Raw genomic sequence first — 20970 nt, 5'->3', positions numbered from 1 at the left:
ACACTGTAAAGAGTAGTTATCTCTATGCAAGTCTACTCTAATGGAAGTTTAATTTAAATCACAGCGATCTTTCCAGTCTTAGAGCTTTACAAGGGGAGTATACAGGTCACTATCCTATCAAGTTGAACACCTTACTAATCAAGATGTAGTAAAGTAACTCTGCTAATGACTGCCAGCCTGTATCTTATTCACTTAACAAATAGGAGTGTTAAGTAGAGGGATCACCCTGCACGAAGATGCATGGAGTTAGGGATAGATGCAAGGGTAATTGGAAACCACCTCTGCCTTCATGGACTCTGAAGCGTTAGGGTGGGGCAGGGGAGAGCAGTGTATAAATGAAATCTAGCACCAACACTCTGACCTCCTTATATGGCCTTAAACGACACAACCGGAAGCAAAGCATGCTACTCTTGAGAAACTGACTTTAGGCCAGGAGCCAAGGCCAAGTGGAAAACAGAAGGGACTTAATTCAGGTCTAATGACCTCCTTTTTGAATACTGGTTACATTAGTGCTATTTACTATTAGTGTCATTGGGAAGCTGAAAATCTTGTAAAGAAAAATAATTTCACAAAAGTCAGAATATGGACTATAGAAGCGGTTATTCTCTATAAATGCAATTCATTTAAAAAAAGTCATCAGATGATCCAAGATGGCTAACAATAACTGATTTTTTTCCTAATGAAACATCCTAATCTTTAAAAAATTTTTTATGTTTATTTAATTTTGAGAGAGAGCGTGAGCAAGCAGGAGTGGGGGAGGGGCAGAGAGAGAGGGAGATACAAAATCTGAACAGGCTCCAGTCTCCGAGCTGTCAGCACAGAGCCTGACGCGGCGCCTGAACCCACGAACTGTGAGATCATGACTTGAGCTGAAGTCACCTGCTCAACCAGCTGAGCCACCCAGGAGTCCCAAAACATCCTAATCATTTATTTCTTTAATTGAATACATTTTTTTTACTATTAGGGACTATTTCTTGGTGTTTATATATTTAGCTAAAATATCTGCCTCTCATGAGATAAAGCATATAAACTGAAAAGTGTGATGAATGTAAGGTGTTTAAAAATTGTCTACACAGATTCTAGAAGTATTGTCTATCTGCCAAACTTAATACCATATCACTTTACCAAATCACAACAAATATGACACAGAGACAATTTGTTTAAGAAAAGTTTTACTAATGTGTTATTATTTCAGCAAAGTTATTGCAACAGGTTTAAAAGGCAGACAGACACACTATTACAGGCTATAAAGTAACAAAGGAATTTTATACAATTAAAATATTACACAGACCGATGGGATTTACTGAATAACTAACAGATCCATAAAAGAAACTAAATCTGAAAGATTAAATCCAGTATTAGCACCTACAGTATCTCTGAAAGTAAAACTTTTAACTGTTTCATTCTTTCCTTGTTTCTTAACTTTCTCGCAAATACAGTGCTCTCAAAACCCCAAAGATGAAGGGCCTAAGAAACCTGGACACTAAGAACATACAGCCAGAAGAACTATAAACACGGACTCAGACTTGAGAGTTTTCGTTGGAATTCACTGAACTTACTGTACTGGAACCAGTCCTAAGATTTCTGTGCACTGAATACTGTGTATGAGGAAAATCTATGAATCATAAGGTTTGCCAGGAGGGACAGTTAAAAATTAGCAATATATGGTATTCCTATCAAATTTTCTTCTCATAAGTTATATTTATAACAAAACTATAATTAAAATATTTATTATACTTGCTTATTACACATTCAGGGACACAGCAGGGACATTTATGTGTTTGATGGTTTAGCATCCACTTTATTGTGCTTACTTATTTTTATAAGGAACACGCAACACATACCACATCTTCCCAACATTCAAGGTGATGCAATAACAAAATTCTCCAAAGAAAACTAATTGGAAATTGCATTAAATACTGTTTTAATTAGGAATAATTGCTATAATAAAACAAATAATGTTATACATTATTTTCCCAACGAGCTTCAGTTGGAGGAACTGAACAGCAGAAACAGATCTTAAAGATTTTGGTCACGGCAAAACCGGTAGTTCTTTTGAGATCTGGGAGATGTGTTAGCAAAACCACAGACACAGCCTACCTTTCACCAAAATCTCGGAGAAAAGCATTTTCTGACGTTGGGGGAAGTAAGACTGAACACTGGCTGAGATGGGACGTACTGAAGTCTCGAGCCACCTGGGAAGCTGGCCCCAGGAGTGAGGGAACCACCGTCCAGGTGGCAGGCGAGAAATCAACTTCGTGTTGGGCTGACCAACGGCTTATTTTATTAATGGTTTTGAATAAAAAAAGTGAAATGCTTCATTGTGTTTTCTCAGAAACTAATCAAAAGATTACAGAGTCCTACACAATTTGGAGACACAAAGTGGATGCTGAGCGACTAGAGGTCACTCCAGGTGTGGAATTTTAGAAAGTTAGTCCTTGGAGTAAATGGCACCGTGGCTCTGGCAGCAGATACAAAGGAATGATGCTCTGGAGAGGAGGTAGGGGACACTCTGCGATCGGCCAGTGGATAGATGAGGGTCCCAGCTGGAGGAGGGATCTGTAGTTAGACAGGAAAGGCAGAAGTATTAGAAAGGGATGCTAAAAATGACCTCTAAAACAGCTCTCTCACACCAACTGATCAGAGCTCCTAGTAAGCGCCCTACGTTCTAACTAATAGAATACTTGGATCTGCACTAATTGACTAGGCAAGTACATAGCTCAGTAGTCTAGAAATGCGAGCCCTGTATATTTCTTTCTTTCTTAAGGATGATTCTTTTTATTTCTTGTGTGTGTGTGTGTGTGTGTGTGTGTGTGAGTGTGTGTGAGAGAGAGAGAGAGAGAACATGAATGGGGGTGGGACAGAGACTGAGGGTGAGAGAGAATCCCAAGCAGGTCCTGCAGTGTCAGCACAGAGCCTGACATGAGGCTCGACCTCACGAACTGTGAGATCATGACCTGAGCCAAAATCAGGAGCCAGAAGCCTAATCAACTGAGCCACCCAGGCGCCTCAAGCCCTGTAGATTTCAATCTCTGACCAATCACATCACAAAAGTGAAGTGGTGAATGTGGGGCCAGGCTGCCTTGATGGCTACCTACTAGTTTTTACCCTTAGACAAGTAAGTAACTGAAGTTCTCTGTGCCTGAGTTCCCTCATCTGAAAAAACTGGGATACTACCACCTACCTTGTAGTGTTGCTGTGATGATTAAAATTAAGCATTTAGAATACGCAGGCACATAATAACCACCAACAAAAGTTAGCTATTTTTATCATCACTAATTTATTGTGACAGAATGATGCATTCCAATTTTTTAAATAAAGAAGATAATCCAAAGAGAAAACACCATCAGTCTTTAATAAAGATATTTTAAGTGGGTTTTTTTTTTATTTTAAATAAAGGCCATCTCCATGATTTGTGGGGTTTTTTGTTGTTGTTAAATCTCATATAATGCTTCAACCTGCAGAAACCTTAGAGACTTAAGGAAAATGGCAGAATGGAACTTATTATTCTTACAGTTTCCACCCCTCTTCCAAGACCTCAGCCCACACTAGATCCAGGGCCTGAGGAGCACACAGCTCTAAAAACTAAATTGAACAAAAATATTTGCATTCATGAAACTATCCAGAAGTTCCTAAAGTAAATCTTTTCCATTTCAAAATTTCACAGTTGCCTAACTATTGATAGATTAGTCTCTGGTGTGTAATTGCTCAAAACCCCACACCACCTCAGAAAGACATTATATTTAGCAATAATAGCTGCAAAATGAGTCATGACAAATGGGTTGTGCCAAGTCAACACAGCTGCAATTGATAAAATAAACTTATTCCAATGGCACATAACAAAAACCACACTTTAAGGTTCCTGGTTGCTCAACTGAGAAATATCAGTTTGTAAACTGTACATGAGAAAGTGTATGAACAAGTAACACTAAATGTTCATAAAACAAGTGTTTATTTCTTTTTAAAGAAATAAAACACAGGGCAGAGGGTGTCATTATTTGGATTTTTGGCTCTCAAAGTCAAAGAATTCAGGTGACAATTTCACTAGTGCTAACAGGCGGCAGCTCTGGAATGCTGATTGGCTTATAGGATTTGATAAATCGTACAGGGGCAGACAAAATGTATTTTTTAAGAAAGTCTTGAAAAAGAAAAGGAGGAAAAATACAATGATCTGATGAACTCTTCCCTTTCCCCATGTTTCTGCTCCTGCAAGTACTTACACGAAGTATGGTGTAAAAAACGGTTTTACGGTCAGTCAAGCTTGGGTTCATATCCCAAAACGTGTTAAACTGTATAATTTTGAGAACACCATTTAATCTATTTGTACCTTGGCTTGCTCATCTGTGAAATGGAGGGAATATACTTTGCAGAATTCTTGTAAGAATGAGAAACACCACTTGTATAATACCTGGCACAGAGCAGGTGCTCTCAAGGCGTCAGTTATTATTGCTGTTACCCTGGGAAGAAAGGCATGTTTGCTTTGGGAGCATCTGTTTCTGCACTGCCTGTTAGTGACAAATGCTTGCAAATGGTCAATTAGGAAAGTACAGGAGCAGAGCACACTCTCTGTAGAAAGTGTACACGACTGAAATCAGCAGAAACCTTGAAGTATGATTTTGTTACTTAGAAGGCTGTGTTCATGTACTCTGGCCTCCACATGATTTGCTTACAGACTCATCAGTATTCGCTAATGTATTTCTCACATATTCAAAGTCCATATCTTATATGGATATATAAGAAGATAAATAATCTAAACAAAACAATTACATTTACGGTTCTACCCACTAGGGTTATGGTTTCTTCTACAGGGCAATGAAGCCTTTAAATAAATGAAATATTCAGAATCTCCCCCTCCACTCTGAAATGTTTCTTTGGTTATTAAAATCATTTATCATACAGGCAGGGCAATCACTGAAATGATTTTTATATGCAAAATCCAACTATTTAAATGTCTAGGATTGCTTTGAAATATTAAAACAAGACCCCCCACCCCCTAAAAAAACATGCCCTAAATCAAAGTAACAAAACCAGTCTGAAAATAGTATGGGGAGGAGGGGAATCAGGATGAAATTCTAGATCACCAAACAGAATTTGGGTTAAATACACATTTTAAATATCAAGGCAATAGAGGGAATATGCCATTATCTAAATTAAAGATTTATTTACCACACAGGAGAGAAAATTCATGCATGCTACAAATGATAAAAACTGCATATATGTCATATAATTTTATTTTTACCTTTAATTCTATGGTTTATCTCCCACTGCTCATGCCTCTGTCTTCATAAATGGTGATTTCAATCTGAACAGCATGGCTGTTAAGAAAACACACTGTAGAATGGAACATATCAGAGGGGACCATGGCAAGATGCTGTGTATGATCTGTGCAGACTTTGCTTCCAATTTGCTTTGCTCATTTTTAAATTATTACGAATTTCTCCTACCTAAGTTAAACATGATGCTTTCTCCATCTTGCCGAAAACTTTAAGAAATGTAGTTGCCTGCAGTACTCCACATGTCCTTCCTCTCAAACACTGATTATTTATTTTTTGGAAGAAAGATTTTTTTTTTTTTTCTGAAAAAAGATGCTATATTGTAGAAGTTAGGGGGTTCTTGGCTGAGAATTGAAGGAGGTAATGAATTCAGGGGTTCAAAATGCTCTGAAATTATTTGCTAACTTTTTCCTGGGAGAGGGTTCATGACCTCTAAAGTTTAAGAACCGCTGCTGCAGAGTATAATAAAACTGCTGAAATCATTATCAGCTGGAAGGCCCAGGATTATCTGACCTAGGTTTTAAAAAAAATTTATTTTACTCATTACTCCAGTTATCAAGCTAAATTAGTTTTTTTGCAATTTTATTTACCAAATTCACTTAGTGAGTTTCAAAGCTTACTGCCTCTAAAAATATGCACAGTATGTCAAAGGTAATGAAATTATACATCTGGCAGCTGTAACTGATTTCAACTAGTCAGATGAGCCCATGGAGCTGCAATTCATTTGGATGACAAGTCTCCCCGCACATTACGAGTTTATGCATTTCAAAGCAGCTTTAGGTTCAGAGTTGCTGCAGCTGAAATGCATTACTCATACCACCCCCATTATTACTACAAGATGCCCTCAGAGCCACCAAGAAAGACGGTAACCAGAACGTTAAACACGCCAGAGGCCTGCACAAGTGCAGAGGAAGGGGACTTGCTTTAAGAAAACTGTTGGAGACATCAGGTTTATGGTAGGTATGCAATTCACACAGAAGATTCCTAGGGCAAAGACCCGAGAAAGGAGTTAAATTCTCTCTAGTCAATGCCAAACAGTACTGTCAAAATGTTCTTTTTATAGACACTTAGACCTTCTGATCTGGACTAAAAAGATACAACTCGAAGTCCTCTCTCAATGGGATCTGTCAGGAGGAGGCCTTGGGGAGCGTATATCTTCTCATTCTGCTCTTGAATGTATTTGGACACTTTCTTCAGAACCTGACAGAAAAGAAACATCACAACTTTTTACAAATGTCATCATCAGATTTCCCCTTAAGTAGCAGCTGGAGCTCCAAATACACAGGCAGTGGAATTAGTTTTCCAAACAAGAAACAGATACTCATACGGAGGGTTACAGCTCTGAGTATGTGGCACACACTGTACATGACACTCAGCACAGTTTGAGGGGCTCTGCTGGCCACAAGTACCTTCAAAACGGTGTACGTGCAAATGCACACAGAGGCCAGCCCCCGCCGCCTTACCCCCTGTCGTCTCAATCCTGGGTACACAAAAGTTAGCTGTGCTTTTCCCTTTTCCACTCATAAAGTGCTGTAAATGTGATACCTTCTAATATCAAGGGTAGTTCTTGGCCTTCCTTCCCCTTTAACACTTAAGAACTGCTGTTTCTCTTGTTTGTGTGCTTTTGTCAATTTTAAGTAATGATACGAAGTTGGCCCATAACAAAAGATCGCCCAGTTAGTTTAAAACCGAAAAGTTTATTTTCTTTGTAAAGCACGTGACTATTAGCAGCTCTGGAGTTTCTGAGGACAAGTGTTTTCTATCATTTCCATGTCTGCATAGAGTGCTACTCTGTAGTTTGCTTTTGGGTCCTTGATGGGAACTTCAATTAGTTCAATTTATAAGTTTAGCATTAAAGTTGTAAAAGTCAAAGCAAATGCAGACAAAAACCAGATAGGATACAAAGGAACTTCTGGAAATTGCCAAATCTTCAGCTTTAATAAGGGCAATCTGAGACAGATAAACCAGAAGAAAATAAATCTTAATAGTTATATACAAAATCAAAGAGTTACATGTTTTATTTCAGATTCAAAGTCATCATAACCCTTTTTGGCTCTAATATTCAAAAAGGCTTTGATCCAGTTCTTTAATTACTATATATTTTCTTAAATTCATACTACCAGCATACAATAAAGTCATAGATAAACACAAAGGGGTAAAGAACTGTATGAAAATAAAGTTGGAAATTAAGAAACAATTTAAGTGTGGATCTGCAATGTACCAGGACAAACTAACAAAAGTGGGATGTTACAATTTAGGTGCTTTAGTATAAATTGATTTAGGATTTAAAACACTGGGTAGTCTGGGGGCGCCTGGGTGGTTCAGTTGGTTAAGTGTGTGACTTTGGCTCAGGTCATGATCTCACAGTTTGTGGGTTTGAGCCCCACATCAGGCTCTGTGCTGACAGCCAGCTCAGAGCCTGGAGACTGTTTCGGATTCTGTGTCTCCCTCTTTCTCTCACCCTCCCCTGTTCACACTGTCTGTTTCTCAGAAATAAATAAAACATTTAAAAAAATTTTAAAAAAAACACTGGGTAGTCTGTATAGTGAATTTTCTCATTGAATGAAAATAAAATTTAAATGAATTCACTCAAGTTACATCTTTGGGAATACTACAGTCTCATGTTCTAAAAGAGTATATCATTAAAAGAGCAATCTGTAGGGTTAAGTAGTGAATTAAGAATATCCCCACTTCTAGGGGCGGCTGGATGGCTAAGTCGGTTAAACGTCTGACTTTGGCTTGGGTCATGATCTTGCGGTCTGTGAATTCGAGCCCTGCGTTGGGCTCTGTGCTGACAGCTCAGAGCCTGAAGCCTGCTTTGCATTCTGTTTTCTTCTCTCTCTGCCCCCTCCCTCACTCATGCTCTGTCTCTTTCAAAAGATGAACATTAAAAAAAAAAAAAACTTAAAAAAATACCACTTCTAAAGAAAAAAATTTTTTCACTACAAATATTCTGTTTTCAACTCTTAAAGAACTTGAGTGATGCTTGGTCTTTATGGGCAAAAGAAGAAATCCTAGGTCATATCTTTCTATCAGTTTGTGAATCATGCTAAAATAACAAATGGAAGGAACCCATAAAGGTACCCAACTCAGGACTCTCAATCTTCTCTCCAATTTCTTTCCCAGCCCATCTGACAAAACTGGAAATTGGAGAGTCACTGTACCCTCACTCCAGTCCCTTTACACTGCAGGGGCGGTTGGGGTAGGGGGTACAGTCAGAAAAGTGCCTGCATGGCTGGTTTCAAAGAATGGATTTCTTCAGAACAGCTTTCCGCCCTCACTCCTTGGGCACAGGTTAGGGGCAAAGAAACAGCATGCCTTTATTTGATTCAAGCATAACTTTGTGTGCAAAGTTTTTACTTAAGCTTTAATAATATTCACGTGCACTTAGGTATCAGTCCGGAAACAAAACAATGTTTTCTTTTTGCACAAACTCAGAATCCTCTTATACTGGGGAAGCGGGGCTGCCTTAGTCTCTTCAGCAACAAGAAAGTGGTCACGGGAGTAAATCAACTCATAGTGCGTCTCAGGTGGGACAAAACAGCATGCTCACTCCCAGGAAACTTTATGTTGACATTTTGCTCACAGTCTATTATTTTTGGTAAATCAATGTCAAAACAAACTAGAATAGTGAACAAAATTATCTGTTATCCTCAAACCCTCATCAAAATCCCAATCTGTGTAATATTTACAAAGCTAAACATAATCAAGCCTCAGTGAAGATTGTCCTCCTTGAGAATATTAAACTGGGGAAAGCCTCAAGAAGAAATACAGACCTTTAAGAAAAAATATCCTAACCGAGGCTAAGCAAGAAGCGCAGGATTTGTTCCTTTTACAGGTTCCGGCACATCAGCAGAAGGGATGTTATAAACAAGACAGACAGCGACTGAGAGGAGAAGCTTCTCCAAGCCCATTTGTGCCCCAATTATAATGGGCAGCAACAATAGAGGAATAACACTGAAGTCTTTATCTTCATTTTAAATCAATAAATAGCACATTTCAAGGGGGAAAAAGGCATGATTGTTCTAGTGAGTTTTAAAAGACTTATTTACAATTTCAAAAAATTTAACCCACGTGACAAGTATAAAAACTCTTATATTTGGCTTGCTGTTTGTAGACTAAGAATTTTAGTCTTTAAAACAATACAGACTAAATGACTCAATCCTGTCCTTTCATAAAGTAGAAAATAATAGCATAGAAATTCCTAAGGGACAAACTGGAGGGAGGGAGAAGACAGCTGTTCTTACGCTTTTATCATTTTACCAAACTACAAATACACACTTAAAATTTTTCTTTTGAAAGTATAAATACATTATATCTTAATTAGGACCATTCCAGCTGTTCACTTTGCATGATCTAGTTATTCAGGTCCAGTAAAATCACCCACTTAAAACACGTGGCCACACCTTAAGTTTTGGTTTCCTGACTAATTTTATTTGGTCTTTACTTGCTTTATAAAACCCCATAAAAAAGAAACTTTGATTAGGCTTATAAAGTAGTACCTTCGATATTACCTATAAACCCAAGTGAAAACATATATTAAGATCAATTTCTACAGTATTTCTGATACTGAGAACTGCCTTTCCAGACTAATAATCAAAGGGATATATATTTTTATTTTAATTAATTTATTTTTAGTAGGCTCTGCACCCAACGTGGGGCTTGAACTCACAACCCTGAGATCAAGAGTTGCAGCCTCTACCTACTGGGCCAGGCAGGTGCCCCTATAGTCAAAGGGGCTAAATGTTATAGCACCTAAATAAGTCAGCAGCTGCTAAAAAAGATTACTTATATTTGAAAAAAAATTGTATATGAGTTCACAAATACCTGATTAAAACATCTGTGTGTGTGTGTGTGTGTGTGTGTGTGTGTGTGTAAACACTTAAGTTAGTGTATGTGTATATATGTATATACACTAAATTTTTACTTATTTAAAAATTTTTATTTATTTTTAGAATAATATCTCTTTTTTATTTTAGAGAAAGAGAGAGCACGCGCATGTGCACCTCACACAAGGGAGAGGGACAGAGGGATAGAGGGGGCAAGGTGGGGGGAGAGGGAGAGAGCAAGAGAGAGAGAGAATGAGGGAATCTTAAGCAGACTCCACGTTCAGTGAGGAGCTCAACGTGGGGCTCGATCCCACGATCCTGGGATCACGACCTGAGTCAAAATCCAGAGTCAGACGCCCAACCAACTGAGCCACCCAGGTGTCCCTTAAAGATTTTATTTTTAAGTAATCTCCACACTCAATGTGTGGCTTGAACTCACAGCCCCAAGAATCAAGAGTCGTTCGCTCTACTGACTGAGCCAGGCAGGCGCCCCTTAAAATTATCTTAAGAAAACATTGTTGGGGTTCCTGGGTGGCTCGGTCAGTTAAGCGTCCAATTCGGTTCAGGTCATGATCTCACAGTTCGTGGGTTCGAGCCCCACGTCGGGCTCTGTGCTGGCAGTTCAAAGCCTGGAGCCTGCTTTGGATTCTGTGTCTTCCTCTCTCTCTGGCCCTTTCCCACTCATTCTCGGCCTCTCTTTCAAAAATAAACAAACATTAAAATAATTAGGAAAAAAAAAAGAAAACACTATTTATTATTAAGCATCTACCATATGTGAGGAAATACATTAATTTTAACACCCATTTCATAGTTGAGAGAATTCAGATTAATTTGTCCATGATCCTATAATTAGTGAATGACTTGGCTGGAACCCAATTACCCATTTCTTTTTACAACTGACATTAGAAGGAGGTTTCTGTATCTATTTCAGCAAATGCACATGGATAAATAAAAGTTAATGGAATCTTATCAACAAATGTAAAAGCTATAGTGAAATGACAGCTTCACTAGGCATGAACAAAATACTCTGGAAGATGCAATTCTACTTTAAATTGGCAATAGTATGTACCTCTTGAAATGGTCATCCCAGGATGACCTAGTTTCTACCCATATGAATTCAGCCTTCCCCTCACCTCCTACATCCAGCTTCTCATGAATCTTGGTTCTACTATCAACATATTCCTTTCCCTCTATCTCTACTGCTCTGTTCCCTGTCCAAGCTATCATCATCTCTTGTCTGGATTTCTATGGAGCACCGTACCCGGTTTCCCTACTTCCACTTTTGTATCTTTTTTTCCCTACAGAGCAAAGAAATTGCTTTAAAATGAAAATCTGGTATCACTTCCCCCCTTAAGATCTTTGAGTGCCTTCCCTACTGCACTGAAAATAAAGTCCAAACATCTTTCCATGGACTACACACTCCTACATGACACAACTCCTTCCTTACCTCTCCAAATTCACCTACAGCCCCTTTCTTCCACACTGGCCTTCTTAAAACTCCCAGGACCCATCACACTCACTGGACCTTTGCATTCACCCATCTCTCTGCTTGAATGGTCCCACGATTTGTAGCCTTTACTTAGCAGCTTAAATGTTACCACTTCTGTGGCCTTTTCTGACCACACAATCTAAATGAGGTCTCTCCTATTATTTTCTATCACAGGAAAGTTTGTTTTCGTCAAGACATTGACTGTCATTTATAATTTAGTTGGTTTTCATGAAAGACTTTTGAATGCTGAAAACAAACTGAGGGCTGATGGGGGTGGGTGAGAGGGGAAGGGGGGGTGATGGGCATGGAGGGCTCTTGTGGGGATGAGCACTGGATGTTACATGGAAACCAACTTGACAATAAACTATTAAAAATAGAAAAAATAATTTAAACCATTTTGTTACATATTCCATAAAAAAAAAATTTAGTTGGTTTTGTTTCCTTAACATCAATTGTTACCACTAAATCGTAAATACTACAAGGTCAGTAACCATGTTTGCCCTTTTCCGTTATATCCCCTGTTCACTGTTTAGCAAATAGTAGGCTTTCAATAAATATTTATCAAATGAATGAAACTCTTGTCCCTTCACTCAGCAAATGTACTATCAAAGAGAAGCTGCTAAGATAAAACACAGACTGAAAGCGGATACTGATCCTTTATAATTTCTGATTTTGAATACTAAACAGGAATGAAAGTTAGCTGCTTCTCCGTATAACACGGAGACAAATATAACTACTAATTTAGTTATTTAAATACATGCATTTTAGTAACACTAACACAGTTCATGTCAGGATGCTAATGAATATGGCAGCATCTCCAGCCAGTCACTCACAAAAATCATTTAGCTGCAACTCTCTGCTCTCTACTACACAGAGTACAAGACAATCACAGGGACAGTTCTGTTGGGTGGGGTACAGTATAGATAACCGTATAGCATTTCAGTCCATATATGTGCTCAAAATTAAATGTATTAGGGGTTTACTCTGATTGACTTAAATTCACTCAACACACATTCAATGAGTGCCTAAGGCACCCAGGGCATGGTGTTAGGTATGAAGAGGACACAAAGCAGTTAAGGCATTGTCCTTGACCTAAGAAAAATATATACTTGAAGGGCAAATAAGAAAGCAAATTGCTACACTCTAAAGTCCAGAGAGGTAAGTGCCAGGAAAAGTGACATAAATAAAATGTGGGGATACACAGGAGAGAAAGATACCGATTAGAAGAGTAAAGAAAAGTTAGAGGACAGAGGGACCTAAGGGCTGGTGAGACTCGAACAAGGGGAGAGCGGCCCTACAGATGGAGGAAAACCTAGGAGGGTATGCTTGGTGCCCAGCGAGGGAGTGCGTTTGGCTGAAAGATGCAGTGGGAAAGGGGCGGGAGACAGGGCTGGAAAGGGAGGCCTGAGGTCAGCTGGAGAAAGGGCTTGAACTGTACTCCCTGGCAATAAATGGGAAGCCAGGAGAGGCCTCTGACTTTACAGCAGTGCTAGAGGAAGGAACGCAGTGTCTCTGCAGGCAGTGGCAGATGGTCTGGACAAGTGACAGAATGGAAGAAATGAAACTCGTCAGACTATTTCAACAGTCTAAGACGTAATAAGGGCGTACATTAGAACAGGGGCAGAGGAAATCATGAAAAGTTACTGAGTGGGAAAATGGCAGATACTTCAGTCTTTGACAATGGATACATTTCCCCTCTTTTTCATCCCCATACCTAAGGACGGGACTGATAAGGCAGGGTGCTATTAAACAAAATGGGAGGCGTGAGGTTTGCCTTTTGGACGTCTAGATTGGGAAGCTGGCACCTCCAGTCTAGCAGGCAGTTGTAAAGAGAAGATTAAAAATTCCGAGCCAGAGGATAAGACTGAAGATAGAGACTTGGAGAAAAAAATAAAAGGAGTCTCAGAAAGCTAGACAGAATGAGAACATAGATCTTCTCCACTCTTCTTAAGGGTAAGCCAATTTGAACACTGGCATGTCAACTCCACTGAACAGATGGAGATTGTTCATTGAACAGATCAATTTTGATCAGTTTCTAAAAGACTCAGGAATCTCTACTATGTATTTTCTACACAGGAGCGACAACAGAATTTGAATTATTATTATTATAAATGCCCCTTGATCCTTCATGGCAACTGTCACCATGTAAACAAAAATATATCATCAATTCACCTTTTTCATGATGTTAAGAGATTTTGTGAAAACAAAGGTAGGCTCACCTTCTCATAATGAGTTTCCATGCATAAGAAGATGGTGTAGGCTGTTAAGCAAGCCAAACAGCCTTCAAGATATGACTGGCCCCCAAGCTTCTCTGCTTCTGCATAAAGGTTATTTAGAGTTCGAACTGTTTCTTCAAACTGCTGTCTATCAATCTGTATGGAAAAAAGAATTTAAAGATGAGTTTTGGAAAAAAGATCAGCCATTCACAAATGCTTGCTAATAGATTCTGCTGTTCTGTGAACGTTCTTATCTAATAGCTAGCAAACCTTCCAGATGATTAAATCAGGACCTATGTTACTGCAACTGCTTAGTTTTCTTTAAATCTATCCCTCTTATGGACACTGGATAGCTTCAGGACTCAGTATGGTGTCTCTTTATTCTCTATACTGAGTTTCAAGTAACCGAATAAAATTGTACAATCCTTGCATTTTCCACTCACTTATATTCACATTTACTGAGCACCCATCATCAGATGTTAGGACAGGCCTTAGAGGAAGATGAGTAAGACACTCAGTCCTCCAGGAATTGACAGGTCACGTATGCAGAACAGATATGTAAACATAAAACATAATAAATTGACAAAGCACTACAGTGGACGCATATGTGAAGTATGGCGGGGGCACAAAAGGAAGGACATGTTCTCTTTATCTGGAAAGGTCAGGTAACCTTATTATTTTCAAAGTTTTTAATCTAAATTCCTGTTAGTTGACATACACTGTAATATTAGCTTCCGGGGTACAATGTAGTGATCCCATACTTCCATACATCACTTGGTGCTCATCACTACAAGTGCACTCCTTAATAACCACCACCTACAACAAGTAACCATCAGTCTGTTCTCTATAGTTAAAGAGTCCGTTTCTTGGTTGGTCTCTCTAAGAGCAGGTAATCTTAAATTAAGTCCCTAAACACTGGAATTTACCAAAAGCTCACACTGAACATGGCAAAATCTCAAACTATCACAAAACTTTTCACACCAAGTCATTCCTATCAGCCTTCTATTCAGTGACACCATTGTCTCACATTTACACTAATACTACCATTGTCATCCATTTTCACTCTAATCATCTGCTTTCACTTTCTTCTGCTAACAGTACTTTGTAGATTTCACATCTCAGTGCTCTACCCTGGATTTTCATCCCATTAGTAGAGTATTTCACGCTACACCATCATTTCGTGGCAACAAAGGACAACTTATCTGTCTTTACTGTAGACCTCCTCTCATACAACTCCCTTATTCCTGAAACGAGTAGAGTAACTCCTTACATATAAATTCTCTCCTTTATGAAGTCTATATAGACTCAGAAAAAAAATCCAAGGACTTCAATATACAGTTTGAGACAAAACGGTTCCAAGAACATGATTTTTTTAAATGTAAAACAATTTATGGTCATCACCCTTAAGCTATGAAAACCTTTTATGTCAGAGGCAGTTGTAATCATTGTTTTGTCCTGCTCATGGAAAAACTGTGAGGATGCAGTGAGCCAACAGCATGAAAAACTTTAATGTAAACTTTAAAGTGGCGGTGGCTCTCCTGGTTTTTCCAAGAGGAACTACTTTTAACTTCCTAGAATGTTAAGAGTTTCCGAAAAGGGCTGGGTGGGCAGAGATGGTGCTGGAAGCCTCCACTTGAAGAAGGGTCATTTGGAGAATTGATGTCAGAGTTCTCATTCCCTGAAAACAGACTCTGTTCACTCCACAAGCAAATATTTCTAACAAATTGTTATCTTTACTGAATTATGCCTAAGATAATACCTTCAGTTTGTCATATCTGCAAATCCACAAAAGTCTAAATAATTTCAAACACTCATGATTCACCTAAAATGTTATGATCTGATAAGGAAGGTTCTGTGAATTACTTACATTTCTTGGGTTTTGTGATTCAAAATCATGGGATCCAACCCAGAAACACCTTCTTTCAGGTCAGAATTACTGATCATACTAGAAACATGAATTCTTAAAAAAGCTATTCCAAGATAGTAAGGCTTTACAGGATAGAAGCAAATCATAGATTAAGGAAAACAAAAAAAAAACAAGGTGAAGGATTTTTTTAAAAAGGTTAAAAAAGAAATTTAAAAAGTCAAGAATTTCTTTGAAAGATTATTAAAAAAGGGGGAAAAGGGTAAAAAGCGTGGTAGGCAGCAGTAAAGGCAAAGGACCTAATATAGGAGGGTCCAAGAGAACAGATGTGGGCATTTTTCTTTCACTCCCTCCACTATGGGGAACGCCTGTCAGTGTTCTCCCCTGGGTAACTGCAGACTGATACAGAAGCGATAATAAAATAGGGAGATTTGTGAAGTGGGAGCCAAATATAAATTTGGACTAATGAACACTGAAAATCAGAATGGAAATAGGAACCAGACACATTTTCCCCAAAATATTGTTCCTTGTTGAATGATGTGGCAGAAAGCATGGGGCTGAAGCTTAAAGTGATTACAAGTCAAAGGTAATTTCTACCAACCAGATGCAGACAGTTTTAAAGGTATGGAGGGGAACAAACGCTTTAATTACAGTTCGCTCATTTCTTTCCTACCCAGACCAACGGTGCCTAGATGTCTGTATTTTGGCTAAAGTGAGAATAAAGCTTTCTTTAAGAACTGTCCTGGCAACAAAGTACTTAAGCATCAAAGTATTACATTCTAACAGGCAATGGAAAAAGTAAACTTGTTAACAGGCAGAACTTGCCCTTGCTCTCAGATTAGAGGGTACAAATGCCTGTGTGTGTGTATGTGTGTGTGTGTTTAACGCTTTAAAGTAAAACATTTGTATATTAGTTTCTTCCTCTATTAAACTGCCAAGTGTGATGTTCTCACAAAAGGAAAATCAGCCCCAGTGGCAGAGCAATCAGTACAATTCCTAGGATAAGTAGTAGAGAAACAAAGACAGAAACCTTCCAATTTTTCCATCAAACAAAGCAAGGAAAATTTAAACCTGTAATTTAAGTTTGATTCGAACACATTAAAAGAAAAATCAAAGCTCTCCCAAGCAGTTTAAAGCATAAACTAGTGTTTTAACCCAAACATTTAAAAAGAAAAAGGGGAAAAAAAATCCCTCAAAGACACAAGTGAACAGCACCAAATAATACTCCATATAGTACTCACAGTCACAAGCAGTTCTGGTCTATAATCTGAAGTCAAAGTAAAAAGGACTCCAGAATTTAGAAAAATCAATCTCCTGTAAGAATCAGTGGAGTACTCTGACTATGTTGTGTTTCTGTATTCAGACTATAAAATAAAGCCTCCACCACACACAGAGTGGAAGGCTAATGTCTGATTCTGCATACATGTATTTGGCTCAGTTATGAATTGGAAGTTTGACTTTAAAACCTCTAAACAAAGAAATCTGGTAACATCCAAATAAGTGTATAGTTTACACTCTGATTTGAAAGTACATAAATAGTGTAAGCCGGCGTTTCCATAAGAGGCTTACAAATAAAACATTTGATCCATTTCATACAAGCCCTAACACATAAAACATGTTAACTGTGATGTTAAATTATTTCTTTAAAAAAACATTCGGTAGCGCTAGCCAGCAGGCATCTTGCTCAATTTCTACCTCTTCAAACCACAGTGGAAACGTCCAGCCAGTGTCAAGCTGAGTTAGCTCCTAACATCATGACAATAAACTGTAGTATTTATATGGCATTTCACAGACAAGCTAATCTACAAACCTTCTTTGAAAAAGCATATCTGCTCTTTCATTTGCATTTAAAGAAACATACTTGGGTCACTAACTTGACCATAGTATTGAAGGACACTATAATTGATACACATTGATTTTCCAAACTTCGCTATCAGGTAGAGCAACCTACCTTGCTACAAGCTGATTTTAAAGGACTGCAACACATTTCTCTAGCACAGATTCATCTACACCCACTAATCCCATGACCAGTATTTCTTACTCCCACACCCACAGCACACCTCATCACCTCTGTCCCTCCCTTCTTCAATCAAGGAGAAGTGAGCACAAAACCTTCTCCCGTCTTATCAGAAAACTGGTATGAAAAGGAAACTGAATGTAAGGTAAGGCGACTCGAGACCACAAGGTCTCTTTGGGTGGGTGAGCACACGCAGGCCCAAGAAAACACACACACTCACATATGCTCACTTCATTGTACTTTTAAAATAAAACACGATTCTTTTTTTTTTTTTTTTTTTTAACTTGGAGAAAAGAGGAAACAGCGCATTCTTCCATTTCTGTATGCAGAGCTGCCTAAGGGACCTATATCCTGAGGACAGTTTTCATATGCAAGCCAACACAACACAGGTGGCTCCCCACGATCTTAACTGGGAACGACAAGTTTAAGGCCTTGTTCTGGGATATTTCCCTGTCCAGGCCGATCCAGTGCTCTACGTTTTTCAGGTTCCAAGAAAGCCTGTCCGTACTGCCTGGCACAACACTTAATAAACGCTTTCTGAGCAGTGCGACCAGCACAATGGCCACAAACGCCAGTCACAAGAATAATGATGATTACTCTTGCGAGGCGAAGTAGGATGACATTGCTTGCAACATGCTGAGTTAGGTGGCTTGGAACCTCAGGAATTAGTTCCTCATCACTGTTGTCAATAACCCGGGGTGGAGGTGTGGGCACGGCCGGGGAAGACGACGGCTGGCTGGGTACACATCCCCGGCTCTCGGCACCTTATAACGAGTTCACTATATAAGGTCATCACACTCGGGGGCTTGGCCTTATTCGATCTCTTCCGAACACCGCATCTTGCTTAGTGGCCCTCCCCGACCAAGGCTCCTTCTTTGCCTGCCCCTCCTCAGAGCCGCGAGGCAGGCATCCAGCGTGTCCGGTGTCGGCCCATACTCCCTCCCGTCCCCAAAGAGTCCCGTCCCTCGCCCCAGAGCAGGTGTGGGGAGCCAGTCTGCGTACCCGGTTCTCCAGCTCCGCGGGGAACTTGGTCTGGAACTGGCAGCGTGTGCCACTGCTGTAGTCTCGCTGAATGAAGACCTTCCCGGACACCGGCGCCTGCTGCGGCCTCATGGCGAGGACAGGACCGGCGCGCTGCGGGTTTGGGGGGACACCAACCATGGGTCAGATCCCTGGCCTGGACCAAAGACTCCAGTCCGCCAGCCTCCCACCCCCTCCCCGCTACCGGCCAAAGCAGCCCAAGGCCTCCTCCGCCCCACTCCCCTTCACCCATACTGTCACTGCGGGCCTTTAGCTACAGCCCCGGCCCAGGCCCCGCGCCCCCCACAGCCCGGTTCGGCCCGGGAAACACGAACCCGCCTCCTCTTCCCTCCAGCTGCAGTCGCACCGCCTACGCCGTCACTTACGTCTTGCCGCAAAAGGCCTCTTTCCCCGCCCCTCAGGTCGGCGTCTACCTCGAGACGAGCACCCACCCTCTCCTCGGCCGTAAAGCGACTCTGGTGAGGCTGCGCGCTGCGGTGTGGAGGCGCGCGCAGCGGGCGGGGCCCAGGCCGACTCCGCCTCCCGCCCCGCCCGGAGGAGTCAATAAGGAAGGAAAAAAGGCTAGGCCCGGCGGGATCGGGGAGAACTTCGGAGGGTGGATTCTGCCGGTGGTTGCCGAGGTTTAAGACTCGGGGATTTCCCCGTTGTGTCATATCCGTGTCATATTGTGTCATTTCCCTACTGATCGTCGAGGTAGTTTTTGATCACTGATGTAAGGCGTTATTTTCACTCTTGATTGGATGTCCTAGCTTACACGTAGGACACCATCCAACTCTATACAAAATAAACTGCTCACACAAATTTGTAAATAGAAAGCAGAAGCCTGAGGATCCTTCTGGCAAAGGGGCGGGAGGAAGAGAGGACAAAGAACCTGCTTGAGCTTTGTTACCGAGCATCCTTACTCCAATTCTCTGAGGTATTACTATTCCTCCTACCCCAAGATGTCCATTCAGCATCTTAGTCTACATCCCTCAGGTGGCCCGAGAGGACAAGCAGTTCTCCTTTATTGACCCCTGGGGCTCTCACTTAACTCAGCATACTTTTGCAAGGCAGCCAAGGAAACCCCACCTTAACCTCGTCTGCAGGTGCCGGCTGATGTAACTTGTAAGCACCGCTATCTCATCCTGGATTTTATTTATTTTAAAAATATTCTCTTACTGTATTTTAAAAAGTTTTATGAAAACATAAATAGCATACAATAAACGGAATGCATTTGACGTGGACAATGTAATAAATTCTGGCGTATATATACATATAACCGTGAAATCATCATCTCAAGATTGTGAACATCATCACCCTCAAAAGATTCCTTATGCTCCTTTGTAATCCCTCTGTCCTACCCTTACCCAGCTCTTTTTCCCCAGGCACTGATCTGCTTTCTGTCACTAAATGTTAGTTTGCATTTCCTTGAATCTTATAAAATGAATCATACCATTTGTATTTGACCGGGGGTGGGGGGTGTCTGCCTTCTTTCACAGAGACGTTGTTTTGAGATTCATCTGTTGTTGTGTTATCAAGAATTCATTCATTTTTGTTGCTGGATAGTATTCCACTGTATGGATTTCCTATTGTTTACTTATTCATTCAACTGTTGATGGACTTTTGAGTTGCTTCCAGTTTGGGGCTATTACAAATAAAGCTGCTACTGAACATTCATATATAAATCTTCGTATGGACATATGATTTCATTTATCTTGGGTAAATATCTAGTGTTTTTAGGAAACTGCCAAACTGTTTTCCAAAGTGGTTGTACCATTTTACATTCCCACCAACAGTGTATGAGAGTTGCTCCACATGTTTGTATAGAGATATCTTCGTGTGGTTATACATTTTATTTTTCTATGACTAATGACTTTGAACATATGTTCATATACCTAGTTGCCGTTCCTATGTCTTCTTTGATGAAGTATGTGTTCAAGTCTTTTGCAATTTGTGTTTGTGTTTTCCAATTATTGAGTTTTGAGAGGTTTTTTTTGCATATTCTAGAGAATAGTCCTATATGAGAAATATAATTTGCAATTTTTTTTTTCTCTTATTCTGTGGCTTGCCTTTTAACTCTCTTAACATAGCCTTGGATTTGGAGCACATTAAGATGCAAGCATCTTGGGAAGGGCATTATTCTGCCTACCATAGGTATGGATTTAAGTTCATTTTTTCTCCTCATAGAATTATCCAGTTATTCCAGCACCATTTGTTGAAAGGTCTCTCCTTTCTCCACTTCATTGTCTTCAGAGCTGTGTC

The 20970-nt window shown here is 39.9% G+C and overlaps 1 protein-coding gene across 4 annotated transcripts; it reads right to left on the bottom strand.

Moving 5' to 3' along the window:
* Positions 1-1159: 1159 nt before the first annotated feature.
* GOLGA7 (golgin A7) lies at positions 1160-19155 on the bottom strand. 4 transcript variants are annotated; one of them, XM_039235629.1, is made up of 6 exons: positions 19095-19155; positions 18691-18822; positions 13811-13963; positions 6372-6473; positions 5240-5302; positions 1160-2559 (listed from the first exon to the last, which is right to left on the bottom strand). In XM_039235629.1, the coding sequence occupies exons 2-5, from the start codon at positions 18799-18801 to the stop codon at positions 5255-5257; spliced, it is 414 nt and encodes a 137-aa protein (XP_039091560.1). In that variant the 5' UTR covers positions 18802-18822; positions 19095-19155; the 3' UTR covers positions 1160-2559; positions 5240-5254. The 4 variants fall into 4 exon arrangements, with proteins under 4 accessions (XP_039091560.1, XP_039091562.1, XP_039091559.1 ...); XM_039235631.1 differs by lacking the exon at positions 19095-19155 and adding an exon at positions 19044-19089 and having other exon boundaries at positions 5240-5307; XM_039235628.1 differs by lacking the exon at positions 19095-19155 and adding an exon at positions 19044-19089.
* Positions 19156-20970: the final 1815 nt, after the last annotated feature.

Source organism: Hyaena hyaena, unplaced genomic scaffold (genome assembly GCF_003009895.1).
Source record: "Hyaena hyaena isolate Hyena2069 unplaced genomic scaffold, ASM300989v1 scaffold_100, whole genome shotgun sequence".
Taxonomy (NCBI): domain Eukaryota; kingdom Metazoa; phylum Chordata; class Mammalia; order Carnivora; family Hyaenidae; genus Hyaena; species Hyaena hyaena.
This window is presented reverse-complemented; position numbering and strand designations above follow the sequence as displayed.

Bases quoted from the DNA above. Each gene is read 5' to 3' on its own strand.
- GOLGA7 (XM_039235629.1), bottom strand. From the start codon at position 18,801: ATGAGGCCGCAGCAGGCGCCGGTGTCCGGGAAGGTCTTCATTCAGCGA. The intron at 13,964-18,690 runs GTACGCAGACTG...TTTTCCATACAG, and splicing joins CCGCGGAGCTGGAGAACCGG to ATTGATAGACAGCAGTTTGA. The intron at 6,474-13,810 runs GTGAGCCTACCT...CTTTTCTGTCAG, and splicing joins TGGAAACTCATTATGAGAAG to GTTCTGAAGAAAGTGTCCAA.